General features: G+C 61.0%; 1 protein-coding gene and 1 long non-coding RNA gene across 4 annotated transcripts in view; both read left to right on the top strand.

Annotated features, from left to right (window-relative positions):
* The window catches only part of LOC115938838 (uncharacterized), an 8878-nt gene extending 5436 nt beyond the window's left edge, over positions 1–3442 (top strand). Inside the window, exon 3 of one of the 3 annotated variants that reach the window (XR_014140338.1) lies at positions 3149–3442. This is a non-coding gene — a long non-coding RNA (uncharacterized LOC115938838). The other 2 variants (XR_014140339.1, XR_004073854.2) reach the window with 2 other exon arrangements.
* Positions 3443–9623: 6181 nt separating this feature from the next.
* On the top strand, positions 9624–11056 carry PVALEF (parvalbumin like EF-hand containing). The gene is made up of 4 exons (XM_081805945.1): positions 9624–9809; positions 10037–10172; positions 10479–10843; positions 11010–11056. Exons 1-4 carry the CDS (start codon positions 9704–9706, stop codon positions 11054–11056), a joined length of 654 nt encoding a protein of 217 aa, XP_081662071.1. The 5' UTR covers positions 9624–9703.
* Positions 11057–14549: the final 3493 nt, after the last annotated feature.

Genomic DNA, 14549 nt, shown 5'->3' with positions numbered 1-14549 from the left:
GCGCGCGCGGGGGGGGCTCCCTCCCCGGTTGGGGGGGCCCGGAGCCGCGGGGCGGGGGGACCAGGGGGCGGGGGGGGACAGAGCCGGGCGTGGGGGGAAGGAGGCACGGAGGCACGGGCAGGGGGGACAGAGAGACGCAGGATGGGAGACCTGGAGACGCGGGGGAGGTGCGGAGGATGGGGGGCACGGAGGCAGGAGGGGGCCCCGAGACGCGGGGGTGGGCACCGTGGCACGCAGGAGGAATACGAAAGCGCGCGCAGGGGCGCCCGGAGGCGCGCGGGGGGCCACGCGCACGGGGCTCGGGGCCTGGCACGCGGCCCGCACACGCAGGTTTCAGAGGCGGCTCGGGTCCGGCCCCACGCCCTTGGGGCAGCGCCCGCCGGGGGGGGGGGCGGGAGGGGGGTATTTTGGCACTCGCCACCCCAGCCTGTGCCAAGCCGCGACGACCGGGGAGAAGGTGGCGGCCGCCCCCGCCCGGGAGTGCACAGCTCCGGGCGTTTGGGGCGGGCGCGGCACCGAGGGACCGTCCGCCCCTCCCCGGGCCGCGCCATCTTGCACCGCTGCGGCGCCCGCAGCAGGGGGGCCCGTGGGGCGCGGGGGCGGCGGGGGGGTGAGGCCAACGCCCGTCCTCCCTGTGGGAGCCGGGGGAGTTACAGTGTAGCTGGGATCTGGCCTTTATGTAACTTGGGTCACGCTCGTTCATCCGTCCATTCATTCCCTGGCCCGATGAGCACAACCCCTTGGCAGGGCCCGGCTGGAGGGCAGGGGTGTTGTGGGAGCAGGAGGGGGGCACCTGCCCAAAGCAGGCCCGGAAGGCTTTGGGGAGAGCAAGGCTCAGTGCTCCTGGCAGAGGAGTCGGCCCCTTAGGGAGAGGGTGTCAGAACGTGACCTTCTTCTTCTAAGGGGGCCCCCTGTGTAGAAAGTACCCAAAGGTCCCATCCTTCCCCTTCAGACCTTAAGGGTCCCCTGAAGGGGCAGTCCCACCCCACCACAGGCCTGTGGAGGAGAACAAGTTATCCAGAACCTTCTTACCGGCCCTGACTGGGTGGTGGCTGCTGTAAGCTGCTTTGCCCCCAGGCCAAGGTGAGGTGGCCAGTAGAGGGCCTGGTCTGTGGCAGGTGCTCAGATCCCAGGGGCTAGGAGGGTCGGAGGCCACCGAGGGTGAGGGTGGCTGAGGGCTGTGATCTAGGAGTGTACCCAGGGAAAGGGGGCTGGGTCCCCAGTCGGGGACCTCCCTTCCCCACCCAAGAAGGTGCCCCATATACCTGGACCCCAACCAGTCCGGGGAGCTCCTTGGGGACAGGCAGGGGAGATGTCCAGTGGCCCTAAGTAGCCTCTGTCCAGAGCCTCTGCACCACCGTGGCTGGCCTCAGTGACCAAGGTCAGAAGACGGTTCTCTGTGCCAGTTTGCCTGTGAACACACATGTGTGCGCACACACTCCCAACCCAGTTCGGGGGCCGCCTGTAGCAGAAGCCTCAGGTGGAGGGTGGGCCAGATCTCGGAGCTTTGGGGTTCCAGATTGTCCTCTGGGGTACAGGCAGGGCAGGAGAAGACCTGGGGGCTCCAGGTGCAACACTCCCAGCCTATTTGACCATAGTGACACCCCTTTTCCCCCAGGGAACCAGGGTCCTCTGAGGTTTTACTGGAACCAGGATTCCTGCTACTCCCCGAGCATGGTGACCATTGAACTAGAGATGTCCCAGGTCCCCCCGCCATTAGTCTATTCCTTGGGTCAGAGCTTCCCATGTGAGGCCAGCCAGCAAGCACGCACTGCCGTCCCAGTGTGGGGCAGGAAGGCTGGCCCTGCAATTCAGGGGACGTTCTGTGTGCGTGCTTCCCGGAGGCAGAGACAGGAACTGCTGTCCTTCCGGGGGCTCTCGAGCCCAAGGCCTCCAGGTCAGCGAGAGCCTGCCCCTCGGCTGGCGTGATGAGGCCGACTGGGCAGGACGAGGTACTTCAGCCCTGTGGAGGGCAGAGCAGAGTTGTTCGGGGCCGGCCAGGCTGCCGGGGACTCTTCCCTTGGCTTCCGGGCTGGAGGTCCAGTCCCCCGACCTCTGAGAAAACACAGGTCCGGCAAAGGACCCGCATACCAGCAGGAAAACGCAACAATGTGGGCCCTGAGTTACAGGGCCTTGCTTGTCCAGTGGCCGCGGCAGGGACAGTGAGAGAGACCAGTCCCAGTGTATAGGGCGGGCAGGGGTGAGGGCGGGCAGGGGTGGACCTGCCAATCTGGGGGTGACCGGTGGCCAGCCCACCCCAGGGTTGCCGCAGGTGCGACTTCTGCCAGTCCTGGGATGGCCAAAAGTTCCTGAAAACATGCCCCACTCCTTCCCCTGACCTCCACGGCCAGAACAGGGGCTGGGCCTAATAAGGGGGGCAGGGGTGCCACATACCTGAGTGACCACTGCCCAAGGGGCTGGCCTGTCACAAGGTGCTTCCACCCATAACGGCCAGACTGGCTTACGCTAGCACAGGACACTGAGCTCTAGGCCCACGGAGACCGAGGTCATAGGCAAGATGCCTCGGGGCCTACGGTCACAGAGGCATCCAGGGCAGACCGTGTCCAGCGCAAGTCCTGCCTGGCCCACGCCTGGGGCGGTGGGGGGAGGGCGCCATTCCCTGGAAGGATCCAAGGGGGCGGGCCTGGCTGGGAAGGGTGTGTACAGAAGGGAGTTTGGGGCCAGAGGAGATGCAGGAAGGGCGAGGTCTCTCACATGCAGGAGCGGCGTGGGGCCGGGGGCGGGGGGTGACATGAGTGAGGCCCCGAGGGGGCCCCAGAAGCTCGGGAGTTGTGTCCATCGGCAGGTGAGCGGGCACAGGAAATGCAGTGGAGTGTCACCAAAGCACTGACCTGGGGGCGTGCTCAGCGAGAGAAACCAGACCCGTGTGAGGGACCACACTGCCCCCAACCATAGGGACATGGTGGGGGGGAGGGGCAGCGCCTGCCGAGGGGGCGCAGGGCCTCTTTCTGGGGTGCTGAAAGTGTTTTGCAATTAGAGGTGATGGTTGTACAACCCTGTGGATGTCCTTACAAAACCCTGAATCATGCGTTCTAAACAGTGACCTTTATGGTGTGTGAATTATGTCTCGGTAAAGCTGTCCAACTTAGTAATCAGGTAACTAATACTTTAATGTGATGTGTTAAAGAGTCAGAATCGCTGAGGGGAGCCGTGATGAGCAACAGCGCCATCCTGATTCACGCGACAGCCGGAGCAGAGCTGCCCGGGGGCCTGAGGCGAGGGCAGGCCCGGGACTGTTTGCCTGTCGGCCTAGTGCCCCTTCAATCCACGCCCCCGACGCGCACCCTGGTCGGCGCATGCCAGGCACTGGGGAGCCCAGGAGCCTGGCCAGCCTGAGGGTGGCAGCCTCCTTCGTGCCCCCACCAGGGACCTCCGGGCCCCTTGATTAGGCCCCTAATAAAGAGAGAGAGCCTGCTGTGCATTCGGCCTGGGTCCTCACCTGAGGCTTGGGGAGAGGGTCACATGAAGGGACGGGCCTGAGGTGGGAGGGGGGCAGGAGGAAGCAGAGAGCACAAGGGGTTCTGGGCAGGGGCCTTGGTGAGTGTCCGGGAGCCACCCTGACAAATGACCACGACCCGGGGCCTTAAAACAGCAGAAATGGTCTCTCACAGCTCTGGAGTCTGGCCCTGAGCTGTTGGCAGGCCCGTGCGCTGGAAGGCTAGGGGAAGCGCCTCCTGCCTCTCCCAGCTCCTGGTGGCCCAGGTGGCCCAGGTAGCCTGCGGCCCGCGGCCATGTCACTCCATTCGCTGGGTCTCTCCTGTTCTCATAAGGACCCAGCCAGCGGACTGAGGGCCCAGCCCTATCTAGTATGGCCCCATCCCAACAGTACGGCCCCATCCTAACGTGCGCACATTGACAAAGGCCCTATTTCCAAACAAGATCCCATCGATAGGTACCAGGACTAGGACACGGACATACCTCCTGGGGGGCACCATTCATCCCACTACAGAGGTGAAGGACACAGGGGCAGGGCCAAGGGCACAGGGTCGGCGTCCATGGAGCGCCTCCTATAAGAAGAAGACACACGAGCTCGCCTGGATTCAGCCCACAGGGACACTGTCATCCCAGCTGGCCTGCTCTCTGGCCTGCTCAGACTTCGGCAGCGCCCCAGGGACACTCTGCTTGCTGGGACTTCACCCCCGGAGGGTCAGCGCACCCACACCCCAGACCTGCTGCCTGGGGGTAGGGGTTGGGGTCAGGTGCTCCTATTGTCCCCACCGGCCCGCCCCCACCTGTGGGGGGGGTGCCGCTGAGAAGGGGATGGGCCTGTCTCCCGCCCCCAGAACCCTCCTCCACAGGCCTGCCCGCCACAGCCGTGCTTGGCAGGGTGACGAGGAGAGGGGTCCTGGCATTTGCCAAAGAGCCCTCAGAGGGCAGAGGGCAGCCACCAAGGGTGCCAGTGCTCAGAACCAGCCAGGCACCCCCGGCAGCCCCAGGGGGTCACGCCGGGCCCTGGGAGGCGGCGGAGGTTCGAAGGAGCCTTGTCCTTCCGTCAACATGGCTCACTGAAGAGGAAGGGCTAATTGGTCTCACACTCCTTGGGCTCAAGGCAGGGCTGGAGGGCAGAGGGATGGGCAGAGAGCAGGCCAGCTGGGATGACGGTGTCCCCAGAGCTGCGAGGTGGTTCCCGTTACCCTCCAGGCCAGCTCAGCCCAGAGCAGGGGCCGGGGCCGCGGGCACAGAGGTGTGGCCCAACTCCGAACAGAAACGAAACCAGAGGGGCTGCCAGGAGCCGGCCATCTGTCGGTTCAGGGCAGGTGCCGGTTCCAGGGGCCTAGAAACTCACACCAGGCTCCCCACCCCTCATGTGCGGCCCAGGCAGAGGTGGACTCAGACCAGGCCTTCCAGAAGATGCCTCCCCCAGAGGGCCAGGCGGAGCGGGGCTCAACGCTGGGCCAGTCCCACTGTGAGACCCTCCAGTGCTGCTTATTTATGTTTTCTGTTTGATTTATGCTTTATTCGAAGCAACGTCTCCCATTCCACATTTTTTTTTTTTTTTTAAGATTTTATTTATTTATTTGACAGAGAGAAAGACAGCGAGAGCAGGAACACAAGCAGGGAGAGTGGGAGGGAGAAGCAGGCTTCCCGCCCAGCTGGGAGCCTGATGCGGGGCTCGATCCCAGGACCCTGGGATCATGACCTGAGCCGAAGGCAGACGCTTAACGACTGAGCCACCCAGGTGCCCCCCATTCCACATTTTTTTAATTGAGGTGAAATTCATATAACATAAAACAAACAATTTTAACGTGAACAATTCAGTGGCATTTAGCACACTCAGTATGTGCAACCATCACCTCTATTCAGTTCTAGAACATTATCCCCACTCCCAAACCCCAAAGCTGTTAAACATGAATTCCTCACTCCCTTCCCCTCCAGCCCTCGGCAACCACCGACCCGCTTTCTGTCTGTATGGATTTGCAAATTCTGGGGATTTTATACAAATGGAACCAGGCGCTATGTGGCCCTCTGTGACTGGCTTCTTTCCCTGGATGTAAGGTGTCGAGATCCATCTGCATCATGGCGTGCGGTTCATTCCTTTTGTGCAGAGTGGCCTTCCGCTGTAGGGACACGTATGTTGGGTGGCAGTCAGTGTGCCTGCTGGGGACCTCGGTGTACGTACGGACGCGCAGGCGTGCATCCCACACTGGAGCACCGAGCGCACGGGTGTGTTGGAAAGCGTCGGGGGAAGAATGTGGAACCCTCCACCGTTGGTCCCAATCATCCCACTCTTGTGAACACGGCCAAGGAGCAGGAGACACTCCCCTGGACAGAGATGCACATTGAAATAGCATCTCTATGAGCAAAATGCTGGAATCTGTTTGGGGTCCAGCAGCAGGTGGCCATTGGAAGTTTCTGGAAGGTCCTCAGCTCGCCGGCCTCATATGAAGCTGTGACACAAGGTAGCACACAAAATGTTATATGAATTTCCCGGTGATGCGTGACTCTCACACCAAGAAGGCAGATCTCAGGGGCGCCTGGGTGGCTCAGTCGTTAAGTGTCTGCCTTCGGCTCAGGTCATGATCCCAGGGTCCTGGGATCGAGCCCCACATCGGGCTCCCTGCTCAGCGGGGAGTCTGCTTCTCCCTCTCCCATTCCCCCTGCTTGTATTCCCTCTCTCGCTGTCAAATAAATAAATAAAATCTTTAAAAAAAAAAAAAAGAAGGCAGATCTCAGCGCCATGTCCATGCTGTGCAGAATGACCAGGGAAACCCGCACAGAGAAAGTGGTGGGCAGGGCTGGGAAGAGGCTGCACCCCAGGGTCCGCCCTGGTATTGGGGCATGGCACCGTTTGTGAAAACCAGTGGACGTGAGGGGTCTCCAGGCAGGCCAGAGCTGGGAGGGGCTCTCAGGGTACATCGGTCTCTGGTGTCCCCGTTCTCAACCTGGCGACTGTCCTTCGAGGGGCCTCCTCAGCCAGAGAGGCCAGCCCTGCCCGGGGTCACACAGCCCTGCTCCCCGAGACTGCAGGAGGCAGCATGGCCTGACAGACCGGCCTCTCCTCCCCTCACCTTTATGGCCAGCCCTGACCCCCTACAGCGACCCAGGGACAAAGGACAGCTGCCCGACCCGGCCGCTCACTGGATGCGGTCCCTGTCCAGGGGCTTCTGGTGGCTTCTCAGACATGCTGGCCAGCCCGCACGCCCTGGGTGACCCTGGCTGGTCCAGCCAGCCCTCTCCTGGCCCACCACCTCACCCTGTAAGGCCAGTGGGCAGGGTGGGCCCTAATGCAACAGACAGAAACTCCTCTTGCTCCCCGGTGCTAGCCACTCTCCCCACCCCCACCCTGGGCTTGGGGAGGCCGGGCGCTGCTGACGGTCAGTCTGCCCGGCCCGGCGTGGATGTGCCAAGTGCCAGTGAGCCCCTGGGGGAGGCAGGCCAGTGCCAGGCTGGAGTGCCCGGGAGGGGCAGGGGGTGGGAGGACAGGTGCAGCCCAAGCTGTAAATAGGCCCAGTGGCTGCAGGTATAAAAGCTGGAGGCCCCCACAGACTATCAGCACCCCCAGCCTGACCTGCCTCCCCACAGCCCTCGAGCGAAACCAGGCAGAGGTGAGCCTTGCCCAGGGAAGGGTGGTATGGACTCTGGGCCCAGCCAGAGCTGCCCACACTGTGTGGCCAAAGCTTGTGGTCTCATTCTCATCCACAGGACAAGCGGAGGCCCAAGGGGCTGAGGAGACCCCAGGGAGGTCCAGGGGAGGCAGGAAAAGGAGGCAGAAGGGGAAGGGCAGCCCCAAGGGAGCCCCAGTCTTAGAGGCAGCCACGTGCACCTGGGTCTGCAGGGGTGGGCACGTGAGCATGCATGTGCTTATGTGGGCCTCTGAGAGAATGCTAGGATTTGGGGAGCAGGGTGGGGAGGCTGAGACCTGCTCACTGACCTCAGGGCCCCAGGTGCTGACTGGGGGGCCAGGGAGCCTGCTCGGGCAGGGGGTCCAAGGCCAACAGACCCACTGACTCCGGCGGGCACACGAAGTCAGCTCTGGACCCTCTCGGACCCAGTCCCCATCTGCTGGGGCCCCTGCCTCTGTCACCTCCCCCCCCAGCCCCCCAGCCCATGCAGCATTTTTTCTCATATCAGCATCTGAACTTGGGGACTCACCGGCAGATGCTAGAAGAAGAACACAGCCCCCAGGAGGGCTATGCAGGCGGTCCACAGTGGTCTGGGGTGGGGCGACGTCCCTGCCAGCCTTGGGAGGGCATTCAGGGCACAGCAATGCCCGGGACAGGTGGGCTTCTGGGGGGTCTTAGCCAGGTTTTAGAGCTCAGTCCTGCTTTGGCTGTGGAAGGCAGTGAGGCGGGAGGGAGGGAGGGATCCTGTCCGAGGAGAAGGACGAAGTGGGAGCAGCCCAGGAGGCTGGGCAGGGGCGCGCAGGGCACCAGAGGGCTGGCATCGTGTGGTGCCCACAGTCCCCACCCCCCAGCTCTGGTGAGACATGTCGGCTTCCCTCTGGGGGTGAGCGAGACGCCATCCCAGGCCCTGGGTCAGGGCTATAAATAAACCACCAGCAGCCCGAGGCCCCAGGCCCTGCCCCCGCACCAGCTCTGATCTCAGGCTCCCCTGCCTTCCTGTGGGGGGTACCCCTCCTAGAGCAGTGGGGTAGGACTGGGTGGGGAACAGACACAGCCCAGGGCGCCCAGTGCGCTCTGCAGACAGGATGTCGACCCCAGGCTCTGCCAGACCTGGCCTGGAATTTGGCCCAGCCCCTCCTTCATAAAGCTCTGGCAGGGCCCCAAGGGGCAGGCGGGACAACCCCTCTTTCCAGAATGGAGTTCTGAGATTCTGGCATGGGAGAGGGGAACAGGGGCTCAGCTCAGGATGTGGGCTGGTGGGGCCCGTCCTGTGGGCCTCTGTGGCCCAGGTCTGCCCTGGCTCGCCACTCACCACCCCCACCCTGCCTCCCAGGCCAGCCCCCCAGGAGCCGGCTTTCAGGCATGATGCACAGGGGACCCAGCTCCAGGCCCACCTCAGGCCCCAAAGCCCTTTCCGCAGTGTCTCCCTTCCCTCCTGACTCCTCACAAGACCCTGAGAAGGGGCAGGATGGGCAGGGGTCTCCCCATTTCACAGAATAGCTGTGGGGCACGGCCAGGGTCAGGAAGGAGGTCACGGTCCTGGGGCTCTATCCAGCACTCCCTGCACCCCCAGGCTGCCAGGCTTGAGCTGCAAACTTTGACTCGTGGCTTCTCTTTTGGGAGAAAAGGATACTCCCCTAGCCACTGCCCAGCTCCACTCAGGATGCACGGGCCACAGGGCTGCCCTTCCTGGACATGGGAGTATGTTCCAGAACGTTCTGCCACCCCATGAACTTTTGAGAGGGCCAAGGAGCCTCTGAAATAGCTGTTTTGCCACAAGCCCCAGAACCCAACTCCCCCTGGGGACAGCAACCCGAGAGCCCAGCAGGTCACAAGGCACCACCTCGAGGGCCACAGGACAGCCTGGTCCCCACCTGCTGACCCCTCAGCCTGTGACCAGACCCCCACCCTCCTGGCTGGACTCCCGGCCTGCCTCGGACTCTCTGTGAACTGAGGACAGTGACACACACACGTCCATGGGGCCTGTGGGCAGATGCCTGGAAAGGCGGCAGTGGTCCTCCCTGCTCAGAGCACCTGGGCATTGCTCAGTGCAGAGCCAACTCGCTGCAGGTGGTGAACGGCCAGCCGGGAGGCCCAAGGCCTGCTGGTCTGGGGTCTGGGAGAGCAAGGCCCAGGCTGTGGGCCCGGAGTCAGGGTGGAAGGAGGTGGGGCTTCAGGTAACCAAGAAGGCTTCCCAGAGGAGGTGGCTATGAGATGGGCCTGGAAGGACAGAGGGAAGTTCCCTGGCGGTGTTGAAGGGTCAGAGGGCGGCCACCACCTCTTCTGAGCAGAGTGAAGGACCCCAAGCTCATCACTTGCTGTCTGGGGGCCTCAGCCTCTTCTGTGAGATGGAAGTGGTACTCAAGGTGGCCAGCCGGCAAGAGGTGGGGTCTCGGGCGCATCTTCCCCCAGGGCCCTGGACACAGGAGTCTCTGCAAGGCCAGCCACCCCAAGGGCCTCTGCACCCTGGGGACCCTGCTCGGGAGGCAGGAGTTGGTGCCTTGCGGGGACTGTGTCTGTTAGAGTTAGGGTTAGGGGTAGGATTAGGGGTAGGCAGAGTGCCCCCACCCTGCCTGTGTGCACCCACCGAGCTGGCTCCTGTCCACCGCAGGGCCAGGATGGACGAGGACTTCTCCTCTCAGATGAAGAAGATGGCCTTGGCTATGGGCACATCCCTGTCGGACAAGGACATAGAGATGCTGCCCACAGACATGAGGCATCACGGTATATAGCACACCCCTCATCCCCAGCATGGCCTCCCTGCCCCGGGCCCGGCCCAGCCATGGCCAAGGAAGCAGTGGACACCGGAGCCCATCTGCGGGCTCCCCCTTCCCTGGGCTGAGCGGCGTGGGACACATGGGGTGGGGGAGGGGAAGAGCAGGCCACGGCAGTCCCCACCCCAGGGCAGAAGCCTCCCTCAGGCCCCCGTGACCTGCGCCTGGCTGTCCCAGGCTCCTTCAACTACCTCAAGTTCCTGGAGTACATGCAGAAGTTCCAGGCCTCGGGGCAGCTGGACAGCGCCATCCGCCAGGCCTTCCAGACCCTGGACAAAGACAAGAGTGGTTTCATCGAGTGGAATGAGATCAAGTAATGGCCAGTGGCTGGGGATCGGGGTCCTGAGCCTGGGGCCTAGGGCCCAGTCCACAACAACCACGCCCACCCCAGTAGAAGACCTGGTGCCCCTCCCCCCGCCCAGTGGGCCCCAGCTGGCCTCTCGGGAGGTGAGGCCGGCCGGAAACAGTCCAGGTCCACAGCACTGGGGCCAGGCCCAGAGACCCCTCTCCAGCAGGCCTCAGTTTCCCTACCTGTAAAATGGGGAGTGAGCACCTTGCAAACCATTGGGCACCAGCCAGACACCCCTCGGCTCTGACCGGAGCCCACCCCTGGCCCCAGGTACATCCTATCCACCATTCCCAGCAGCGGGCCCACCGCCCCGCTGACAGACGAGGAGGCAGAGGCCATGATCCAGGCGGCCGACACGGATGGGGACGGGAGGATTGACTTCGAAGGTGGGTCAGCACAGACAACGGGGCCAGAGGTCCCTCTCGGGTCTTCCCAGCCCCCCCTCCGGGACCCCACAGCACCGTTAAGTGCCCATGTGGGCACAGCACTGAGTAGGCTCCCTGACCCCAGGCATGCAGTTCATAGCCGTCTTTGCTGGGTAACTGTTCCCCCCTCCAGAGATGGGAAAGCAAGTGTTGGGGATGCTGAGCGGGCAGCTGGCAGGGAGCCGCTGTGGGTTTCTGAGTGGGGGAGAGGTGGGTGGAGATGGCCATGGGGAGGCTCGGCTGGATGGGAGCAGAGGTCCGAGGCTCCCTGGACAGAGAGAGTGGTCTGAGGTGGGGAGGGAGGTTTGAAGAAAGGAACCAGGCCTGAGGCCCTCCATGGCTACCCTGGGGTCTAGAAATCTGTCTCCTATTCTAGAATTTTCTGAATTGATCAAAAAGGAGAAAGTGCCAAAGAAGAAGTAGTGTACACCCAGCCCCGGGCCGGGGGAGGGTACCCCACGCGGCATCGTGGACATCTGCGTGGCCGACCAAGGAGGCCATGGGGGTGGACACAGCACATGCCAGGAAAATGGAAGAACGGCATCATTAAATGAACAATGTAGCCCGAGTGTTTCTTGGGGGCAGTGTGTGAGCGGGGGTGGGGGTGGGGCCGGTGTGTGGGGGTGCACAGGGGGAAATGGGAGGCTAGGCAGGTGGATGCAGCCAGCCCCTGCCCCCTCTGCCTCCCCCTTGTCCCCATGTCATGGGGGGCACCTGCAGAGGGGGTCCCCCTCGCCGGCTCTCGCCCCTCCCAGCACAGTGCTCTCTGTGCCTAGACCCCCGCAGGACCCCCTTCCCCAGCCGGGCTCTGCTAGGCTGCCCTGGGCTCACACAGCAGCCACGTGAACACAGAGCGGGGATACCTGCGACCCTGGGGTACAGCCAAGGGGGCCCTGGCACGTGCCCTGGGCCGTGCCCTCTGGGTCAGTCCTCTGCCTGCCTGCTTGCCTTCTTCCTCCTCTTAATGCCCCACTTCTCCCTCCCTGAGCTGGTGCCTCTGCTCCCCCCGGCGCTTGCCCTCCTGGTGGGCTCCCGTCCCGTGGTTTAAGTACCATGTGTGGGCCAGGGCCCCCATCCCACCTCTCTCCTGTGCTCCCGACTCCTGTGCCCATCTGGGCTTCCTGACACCCTGTTTCATGTGAAAAAGGCATCTCAAACTTAGAGCGTGAGGCTGAGCTCTGATTCTCCCTCCGTGAAGTCCGGCCACCCGCCCCTTCCTATCTGTTAGCGCCGCGTCACTCCTGGGGCTGATCTGGCTAGGAGCCTTGCGGCCACATGCACCCTTGGCCACATTCCCCCTCCATCCTGGGGACTGGTCCCGGGGAGAGCCCTGGGCTCCCTTCAGAGCCCCCCATGTCCACAAGTGGGGGGCGAGTGTCACTCGTGGTGGGAGTGGGTTTCCTCTTCCAGCTGCTCCGGGGGACTCTACAGCCTCTAGGAAAGAGGGGCCAAGGGGGCTGGACCACGCAGAAGTGAAGGCGCTGCCCCTCACGAGCACCCTCGCGGGGCCATGGCAGAGTGAGGCCCATCTCACATATCACCCTCCCCTCCTCTCCTCGCCCGCCTTTGTGGGAATCTCAGTGGCCCTGCCCTCAGAAATCACCCAGGGCCCCCCTCCCTGCCACCATCCTGGCCACCACCCCCTCTTGCCTGGGTGACCACCATAGCTCCTGGATTGGCCTCCCTGCCTCTACCCTCTGACAGTTGGTTCTCAACACAGCAGTGGAGAGGTCCTTTAAAAATAGAAGTCAGATCTGGGGCGCCCGGATGGCTCAGTCAGTGGAGCATGTGACTCTTGATCTCGAGGTTGTGAGTTTAAGCCCCATGGTGGGCATAGAGCTTACTGAAAAAAAAAAAAAAAGTCCAATCCATCACTCCACTCAGAACCCTCTAGAGGCTCCCCTGTCAAGCCAAGTCCTTGGAGCACCCACATGTCTTGTTCCCCACCAGGCCCCGACTTCAGCCACATTGCTCCCTCTCTGCTCCTTTTGCACGGCCGTTCCCGCCTGGCATGCTCTTCCTTAGATTTATATCTGCGTGGCTAACTCCCTTGTCTCCCTCAAATTTCCTCAAATGCCACATACCAAAGAAATCAATCCTAACCCACCCTATTGCATATCACACTTGCCCTGGCCACGCGTTCTGCATCTCCTTGCCCTGGTATCTTTCCTCATGGTACTCACCATCCCCTAATATACTATAATATTCATTTATTTATAATGTTTATTATGAGCAAAAAGAGCGTCAAGGACATGGGGTCTGAGATCCCAGGGAAGAAAGGCTTTGAGAGATGAGCCTGAGGTTGTCACAGGTTTCCCATCAGGTGTTGGTAACTGTGGCCAAGAGGCTGAGAGCTGAGGAGGGCACCCAGCGGCCTCCTGGGTGTTTGGCATCTGCCAGGGAGGAGGAGGAGGGGCTTGGCTTGGGGCTCTAAGGGGTTAGAAGTGAGGAGTGAGGACAGGAGAACCAAGCCAGTCCTCACAGAGACTGGAGTCTGGCCTCAGCTAGCCCAATTCCTCCCCTCACTGCCCCTCAGAGCAGAAGAAATCCCTCTGGACCAGGGGCCAAATATAGCTCAGTGCAGGCCAGATTCGGCCATGCCCATTTATTTGCATTTTATCTGTGGCTGTTTTCAAGTTATGCTTAACTGGAATGCCACGGAAAGCCTGAAAGTAAAAATAATCGCAGAGATATACCACACAAACACTATGGTGAGAAAGCTGGTGCAGCTACTACTATCTGATGAAAGAGACCATAAGGCAAGAGGTCCTGCTAGACAAAGAAGGCCATTTCATAAAGATGAAGGGTCAGTTCACTAGGAAAACACACAGTTCCAAATATGTACGCACCCACTAACATAGCCTCAGAATTCGTAAAGCAAAAATGAACCAACTAGAATGAGAAAGAGACGATGCACAATCGCAGTGGCAGATTTTAGCATTCTTCTTGGGAACCGACAGAGCAAGGAGGAAAAAAATCAGTAAGGATACAGGAGACTAGAAACACAATGAATTAACTCAACTCAAATGATAAAGATCAACTCTGCTTCCAACAACTGCATTCTCTTTAAGTCAACAGATAGAGAGTTTACCAAAATTGACCACATTCTGGCCATAAAGCAAATCTCAATCAAATCAGAGTTGAAATAACGTAGAACATATTTTCTGACCATAGGTAAACCAAGCTAGAAACCATAAACCAAAAAGATAAGAAAAGCAATGCATGCGAAACCACCCACAGTTCACAGAAACCACCATGGAAATTAGAAAATATTTTGAAGGGCGCCTGGGTGGCTCAGACAGTTAAGCGTCTGCCTTCGGCTCAGGTCATGATCCCAGGGTCCTGGGATCGAGTCCCACATCAGGCTCCCTGCTCCTTGGGAGCCTGCTTCTCCCTCTGCTTCTCTCTCTCTCTCTCTGTCTCTCATGAATAAATAAATAAAATCTTTAAAAAAAAAAAAGAAAGAAAATATTTTGAATAACGAAACTACAATATACCAAGGCCTCACATTGCTTGGAGAAAAATTCAGTGTTTGCTGCATGGACTTGGAAGGGCAAGGCCGACCATCAATGGTCTAAGAACACTTCCTGAGAAGTCAGAGAAAGAAAAGAAAACACACTTTAAAGGAGAGGGAGGGAAGTAGAGGAATTCTGAAAGGTCAAGGCCAGTACTCCCTGGCCTGCCCCCTGCTGGAGCACACACCCCACAGGGCAGGCTGTAGGTCTGTTTGGCCAGGGAGGATCTGCTCAGCACAGATCCGACAGGAATTTCAAGGATTTGTTTGGGCTTATCTCCCAAAAGGGTGGTGGGTCAGAAGCAGGTTGTCAGAGGCCAAGAGTGCCGTGGGCCTTGGGGAGGGGGTCCAGGTGGGGTGGTCCCAGAGCTACCCCGCAGATGCCCCTGTAACTCACAGCCA

Source organism: Leptonychotes weddellii, chromosome 15, assembly GCF_054177405.1.
Source record: "Leptonychotes weddellii isolate Sample4059 chromosome 15, ASM5417740v2, whole genome shotgun sequence".
Lineage (NCBI taxonomy): Eukaryota > Metazoa > Chordata > Mammalia > Carnivora > Phocidae > Leptonychotes > Leptonychotes weddellii.
The sequence above is the reverse complement of the archived record's forward strand: the minus strand, read 5'-3'. Positions and strand labels throughout refer to the sequence as shown.

Coding starts and splice junctions, on each gene's coding strand:
- PVALEF (XM_081805945.1), top strand. CDS start 9,704: ATGGACGAGGACTTCTCCTCTCAGATGAAGAAGATGGCCTTGGCTATG. Junction 9,810..10,036: donor CACAGACATGAGGCATCACG/GTATATAGCACA, acceptor TGGCTGTCCCAG/GCTCCTTCAACTACCTCAAG. Junction 10,844..11,009: donor GGTTTCTGAGTGGGGGAGAG/GTGGGTGGAGAT, acceptor CTCCTATTCTAG/AATTTTCTGAATTGATCAAA.